This window comes from Cyprinodon tularosa, unplaced genomic scaffold (genome assembly GCF_016077235.1).
Source record: "Cyprinodon tularosa strain WSP-4 unplaced genomic scaffold, ASM1607723v1 ctg236, whole genome shotgun sequence".
NCBI lineage: Eukaryota > Metazoa > Chordata > Actinopteri > Cyprinodontiformes > Cyprinodontidae > Cyprinodon > Cyprinodon tularosa.
This window is the reverse complement of record NW_024038883.1, coordinates 405,034-412,221: the sequence shown is the minus strand read 5'-3', so window position 1 is coordinate 412,221 and position 7,188 is coordinate 405,034. Positions and strand designations below refer to the sequence as shown.

The following is a 7,188-nucleotide window of genomic DNA, read 5'->3' as shown; positions in this document are numbered from 1 at the left end:
AGTGATCATTGTGTTACAGTCTGTGCCTTCAGCGCACTGAGTAAAAGCTGTTACTTAACTTTCAGTGTGCAAAGTAAAAAACAGGGTTACAGAAAAACACGTTTGATTCCATTTTAATTCAGGTTAGTTTATTTCTTTAGCCCAAATTCATTAAGGCAGCGAAAATTCATTGACTGATCTGTTAAATGTTTTCTATCAAAGTAAAATCAGCCGATTCCAGTTATTAATTGAATTCAGTATATTTCTATAGCGCCAATTTTCACCAATTCTCAGCATTTTACAGTTCACCAGATCCTGAGCTACAAGCTGTATCAAAAAAAGAAGGTTTTAAGCCTTAAAAGTAGACAGGGTGTCTGCCTCACGGATTCTTATTAACTCTGCAATCATCAGGGCCATGGAGCCCTCCTCTCTCCACGACCATCGCTTCTCCTGCAAATTTTTTTTAATACGGATATGGATTTTTTTTCAATCCATCATGTATTATGTAATTTTTTCTTAATAATTGACCAGTTGCAACTTCTGACCAAATCAGAAATAATTCAAAACAACCATGGGATGATTAAAGGGTCAAACTGACTAAAACCTTTGCAAAAAACAGCTAAATGGATTAACAGTGATGTCAAAAAGCATTTATGCTTCCATTTTATTTTCACCCTTAATATTTTCAAAGATTTAAAGCTTATATCAGTTTTTATGCTTCTAATTGGTAATATGAAGCTTTAGGATATCATTCCACAACAGAAGAAACTAATCAACCTCAGAACGATACATTTATGTTTGAAAAATCAACAATAATTTTATTCTGGTTTTAGTTTATGTAGCAAAAAAAGAAAAAAAAGAAAAAAAAAAACTACCCCCCATGTTTCCTCCAGGATTAGATCTGTGAAACCTGGAACATGATGCATAGGGAAGAGATTTATCCTTTTTTTCCCCTAAAACTACCAGAACATTTCAGGAATTTATATTTCATTGTAATTCAAAGTGAATTAAAAAAATATATCATTTATTTATTTGGATCTATGCGTGTGTTTCTTTGATGGTTTTAAATTAGTATTTAATTTTTGTGTTCAGTAGCAGAATTTGGGCTGTTTATTTGTTGAAAAATGAACAGAACTTGATAAAATAAACACGTGAAATAAATCAATGTAATACTGGAGTTTCACCTTTATGAAATAAATTACGGAAATTCTGGGTTATATTTTAATTTATTTTTAGGATTTCCGGATTAAATACCTTTTAGCTGGAAGGCGTTTCTTCATTTTCAACAACAAACGGTGTGAAATGGTTTCCAGTATTTTAACATTTAATCTGATGACCAGGATTTCAAAAGTCTTGCTGAAACAGTTGTTAAAAGACTGGCAAAAGCGAACTACGTCATGTAGATTGCGTCAGGGAGTTTTATTCCCCTACACCAATCAAATCAAAGGATTTTGGGCGGACTATTTGAACGAAATAAGCCAGTTGATGCTGATTGGCTAAAGGAAACGTCAGTCACAGGGGGGTGCGTCTCATGTAGCGCCGTTCAGAAATCCCGTCCGTCGTTAGTTATTCATTTTTGGTCACTTTTAAAGTCGAAGACCGACAGAAAAAACGGAGGAACAGTGAACAATGAGATAAAACATTTATTTAAAGTCTTAGTTCATGCGGCTAACCCTCGGAAGGGGGGGTTGCTAGCTCCAAAGCGAGGCTGTGATTGGCTGACGCTGCTTCAGCAGGACGTATGGGCGGAGCTTCTCTGAACGTCAACAAAGGGCAGAAAAAAGAGAAAGGAGGAGCAGAAAAAAGGGTAGAGAAAGAAAGAAGGAATTAACGTCAACAACCGGCAGAAGGACAGAAATGTGGCTTTAAGCAGCAGAAACAGGTAAGAAAAACATTTAACAGATTTAAACTCATCCTGAAAGCGACCAGGTTTCAGCTTCGATGCGGTTTTAGTAAAGAAGGGAAACAAAAACTGGATGATTGTCCCTTAATTAAGGTTAGGTTTCAGCGATAACATGTCAGGGCGTCAGTCAGTCTGTGTACAGGGTGAAATTATTTAGTTTGATCAGAAAATAAATCCCGAAACGACGACGAAGTTAGCTTCCGATTCAGCCCCCCCGAGTGAGAGATCAAACGGTTTTTTTTTTTCTTTGAACCTGGAAGCTGTTTGATCAGCCGCTTTTTCTAACCTGAAAATAACCTGAGATTTATTTTAAATAAACCTGACAGAGATCCGAAGGTTCTCCGAAGAACAGGAAGGATTTCCAACACTGTTTTTTACCCAACAACATCTGGATTATTGGGTAAAAGGACAAAAAGAGGAAACTTTAGTTTTACTTTTTATTTTCTGTCATCACAAAACTGGAAACCCTTTAAAAAACAAAACAAATCCAACTGTTAATATCTTAGATTTTCAGATGGTGATGAAAACGAAGCCAGAAAGAGAAAAATACAGATTCTAGTTTCTTCTTTCTACACTGGTCGGACTTTAACGAAACAAAACAAACATTTCCACCCATTAAAGTTCATGTTTGATCATTTATATTAATTTATCTGAAACATTATTTATCTGAAACGTAATTTATCTAAAATTTACCTTGATCATTAGATGTTTCTGAATTCTAGGCAGAGAAAAAACAGCGGATTGGCCCTTTACAGCGAACGAACCGGAAGCCAACTTCAGCTTCGTTCTTGGAATAAATTCTCAAGTTTCAAAAAAACAAGTCTATTTTTCAAATTTTCTTTTAGATTCTCGCTAAATGTGTTATTAACAGGCCGGGGTGTGTGACTGTAGGAGCTTAAAGTGAGGGAATGTTGTCGTTTCTGCTGAAAGCGGACGGGCGCCCCTCCCCCCGCTCAGACTGGAGGATTTAAAAACAGCAACAAACGGTTCAGCTCAGCCCGATGGTTCCGGGTCCATTTACTCCTCCAACCCGGGGGGGGGGGGGTGGGCTGAAACGGGCTCAGGTTGGTTAAATAGGAGCAGAAAGGTTGTTTTAATGAAGCAGGTTTTGGGTCAGAAGGAGAAACCTGATACAGGAGCCCAGCTGGGTTCAGGGGCCCCTGAAGGATCATTGACAGAGTTACATCACAACCAGGCCGTACCTCAACCAAGCGGCTGCTAAATCACCAGCTGCTGGCTTACACTCCTTCGAAGTTCACATTCTGGAAAGTGTGGATGGCATTTATTCAATTCAATTCAGTTTACTTCTATAGCGCCAATTTACATCCTGTCATCTGAAGGCACTTTCCAGTTCACCAGATCTGAGCCAGCTCCCATGTCAGAGGATGAAGAGAGCACATCCAGTAGTCAGTCAGAGAAACAGGACTACACTGGAAAACAGGCCAAGCTCCAACATCTAGAAACAAAGGTGTTGATGGCAGCAGCACAGCTGATATTTCTCTCCAGGATGGAGTCACAGCCAAACAGGAACAGACCAGATGAAGCTACTATGAGAAAAAGCAGAGAGAGCAGAACGTTAGAGATTGAACTAACAGATTCTGCAGAGTGGGAGAATAGAGATAGAATGAAGCAGAATGATGAAAAAGGGGTCCCTATGTCCTCCAGCAGTCCTTCACCATGGTGAAGCATGGCGGCGGCGGAACACTAACGTCTCCTTTCTTCCCTGCAGTGTCTGAACCGTTGGGAGAAATAGACTTAAAGATGGACGCCGTGAGGCTGATGAAGGAGCTGAAGGTGAACTGCGAGCAGGAGGCTGACTTTCTGCCAAAGGAGACGGGCCTGAACCTCATCGTCTCCGCCCAGCAGGTAAGGGACGCATCAGGAAAGTGAAACCTTCTCAGAGGGACCGGCATGAGGCCAACCAGTGCTCCTCTGGTTCCCAGAGCTCCAGTCAGATCTCGGCGCGCTGCAGAGACACCAAGGTGGAGGACCTTTGGAGCCTGACCAGCTTCTTTGGTTACAGCGCCCGGACCTTCGTCCTCGCCGTCAGCCTGCTGGACAGATTCCTGGCCATGATGAGGGTACGCCGCCGCCGCGGTCGTCTTCAGCCCGAGCCGCCTCACACGGTGGCCCCGTTCCTCACCTCCGTCTCTCCTCCCTCCCTGCAGGTCCAGCCCAAACACCTGTCCTGCATCAGCCTCAGCTGCCTCCACATGGCGGCCAGAGTGACGGAGGAGGAGTGCGACCTGACGCCGGTGGACGAGCTCATCCGCATCGGCCAGTGCCGCTTCACCGTCTCCGACCTCTGCCGCATGGAGAAGATCATCGGCGAGAAGCTGAGCTTCAAGTCCAAAGCTGTGACCGCCTTAACCTTCCTGCAGCTGTACCACCAGATCACGCTCACACACGCCACCTGCAGGTGAGGCTGCGAGCAGCAAACCTTCGCTTTCCACTAAAATCACATCATCAGGAACTAAATGAGCAGAAATTCCTTCGATGTCTGATAAAATTTAAAATGAAAACCAGCTAAAGCTTCTGTAGACCCTTCATGGTCAATAGACACGTGCAAGACGTCAAAATTAGCCTTTATCCCTTTAGTTTTGTACGAATATTAGACTTTACACCGCCTCAGGGCGAGTATCCCTTTAATCATCAATAATAATCATCATGGTCAGATCGCCATACGCTTCAAAAAACACCAAAAAGTAATTAGTTTCTTTTTATTGTACATGATTAAAAGGATACACGTCTGTTAAGGTAGTTTAAAATCTTTATTTCATAGAAAACTTAAGTAATAAACTAAAGGGATAAACTGGTATGCTGGTCTGACTGGGTATGCTGGTCTGACAGAACTCCGCTCCGGGTGATTTCAGCTGATCAGAACCCCAGTGGGCCTCAGCAGATGGCCGCTCACACTGAGCCTGGTTCTGCTGGAGGTTCCTTCCTGTTCAAAGGGAGTTTTTCCTCTCCACTGTCGCTACAAGCATGCTTGAATCAATCTGACTGGATCATCTGCTGTATTGTAAAGTACCTTGATGTGATGTGAACTGGCGCTTTATAAATACACTGAATTGAACAGGATGGAGGCGCTGAGCCTGGAGAAGCTGGAAGCTCAACTCAAAGCCTGTCTGTGCCGCATCTCCTTCTCTAAAGCCAAGGTAAGGATCCACACACCCTCAGGAGGGGGAGGGGGGAATGGTCGCTCCGTTCGGACGGCGGCGCTGATCCGGTCTCTCTCTGTCCTTCCTCCCAGCCGTCCATCCTGGCTCTGGCCCTTCTGAGGCAGGAGATGGAAACCATCGGATCGGAGGATATGCTGGAGATCGCCTTCCACATCCAGAGACACCTGAAGGTATGTCAGGGGGCGGGGCCTAAAGCCAACCCGCTGAACCAGTTCAACCGAGTCAAACTGAAACTAAAAGCCGCTGACGTCACGCCGGTTCTTGGAAATTCCAGATTCTTGGAGGAGCAGCCGATTGACCCTCCAGGTGCTTCCAGCCCGGTGGCCTCATGGCCCTAAACTCTGCTGCTCTCCCCTCGCAGGTTCCCGACGCAGAGCTGCAGCGCTGGAGCGAGCGGGTGGCCCGCCGCCTGTCGGACTACGCCTCGCCCAAATGCAGCAAGCCCAACCACAGGAAGCTGCAGTGGATCGTGTCCCGGCGCACCGCCCAGAGCCTGCACAGCCACCGCAGCGTGCCGGAGCTGTCCACCATCCCCGAGGACGGCTGGGATCAGAGCGAGAGGTCAGAAAACGACGATGCGCTGTTCATCAGCACACCATTGTTTTGTCAGACCCCTCTAGCACTTTGATTTCTAAAAAGCTCCTGGCGCCAAATCTAGGGACTTCAGAGGGCCCCCTGCCTGTCTTTGCCTAGGGCCCTAAATTTCCTAATTCCGCCCCTGGGTTTAACTGGGCTTTACCTGAGACACCATCAGGAGGAGGTCCAGAAAACCAGAATTTCAGCTCCTGATCAGTGGAACCAGTTGCATTGAATGATCAGAATGTGATATAGATCTATGGTGTTAGAGTGACGTTCTCCTCTGTTTCCTCCTCAGCGAGGACTCCTCTGAAGACCTGCTGAGTTCAGGAGACGAGGCCCTCAGCAGCTCTCTGGGCAGCGACGCCGAAGGAGCCTTCTTCCCTCTGCACCTCGGCCGCTAACGGCGGCGCCGACGCCCGGACCCCCAGCCCTCCCCCCTCCTCCTCGTTTGAACCCCACCCTGCAGCCGACTGCTAGATTAGGCCGTTGGTAGACTCGTTTGTTGCCATAGAGATGTGACATTCCAGGGTGCAGCGTGTGCAACTCCGGGTCGTCCTGTTCATCCCACCAAATGTCTACTTTTCACCTACGACTGTTTCTGTGAAGCACAGCAGAGGAAAGCGGCAGCTGTGGTTCTATTTACTCTACATCTAGAATCTGATGAGGATGATGGTGCTGCGAAAAGTTTGTCCACCTCCTGATGAGTCCTCGGACCGCCGCCGCTGCTGCTTTTCCTTTCTTTCTAAGTTTAATTTGCACAGTTTTTATTTTTAATCGTCAGTCTGAATCGAGTTATTAGGATGTGTGTTTAACCTGTGATCTGCTAAAGATGCTAATGCTAGGATGTGGCTAGTTTAAAGGTCAGAATGTTTGAAGCTAAATAATCCTTAACGTGTCAAAAAAAGTTAAAAAAGTTTCATAGAAAAAATGTAAAAACTGTAAATTATGTATAAAAAAATCTATTAATAGTTATTTGTAGATAGTTATTTATTCTTTTTTTTGTCACATGTCCTGAAAAAGAAAAACCTTATAAAAAATCTATTTTTAACCTGTTGTCTGCTGGTTTTTTCATTTCCCTTCACTGTTAATTCCATCAGAAGAGAAAAACTCGTCGGGTTTGTCCAAAATGAGCCACCTTAGTTCCTTCAGGACTTGTGGGAAACTTCCTCTGCTGCCTTTTGCATCTATGCTTCTTTTTCTATGTCTGCTTCTGTCTCCTTGAACCCCAGTGGGCCTCAGCAGATGGCCGCTCACACTGAGCCTGGTTCTGCTGGAGGTTTCTTCCTGTTCAAAGGGAGTTTTTCCTCTCCACTGTCGCTACAAGCATGCTTAGTGTGAGGGATTGCTGAAGAGTCAATGAGTCGATGCAATCAGCTGGTTTTCCTTAGATAGAAAACATTGAATCAATCTGACTGGATGATCTGGTGAACTGGAAAGTGACCTGAGATGACATGATGTGAATTGGAGCTATAGAAATAAACTGAATAGAATGGTGTTGAAGAGACGATGGCCAGTTTGACAGAGCGACAGGTTTAATGAAATCTG

General features: G+C 44.7%; 1 protein-coding gene across 1 annotated transcript; it reads left to right on the top strand.

The window, feature by feature from the left end:
- Positions 1 to 1,707: 1,707 nt before the first annotated feature.
- ccng2 (cyclin G2) lies at positions 1,708 to 6,601 on the top strand. The gene is made up of 8 exons (XM_038287178.1): positions 1,708 to 1,861; positions 3,612 to 3,748; positions 3,826 to 3,963; positions 4,051 to 4,301; positions 4,962 to 5,040; positions 5,136 to 5,234; positions 5,426 to 5,625; positions 5,939 to 6,601. Exons 2-8 carry the CDS (start codon positions 3,644 to 3,646, stop codon positions 6,042 to 6,044), a joined length of 978 nt encoding a protein of 325 aa, XP_038143106.1. The 5' UTR covers positions 1,708 to 1,861; positions 3,612 to 3,643; the 3' UTR covers positions 6,045 to 6,601.
- Positions 6,602 to 7,188: the final 587 nt, after the last annotated feature.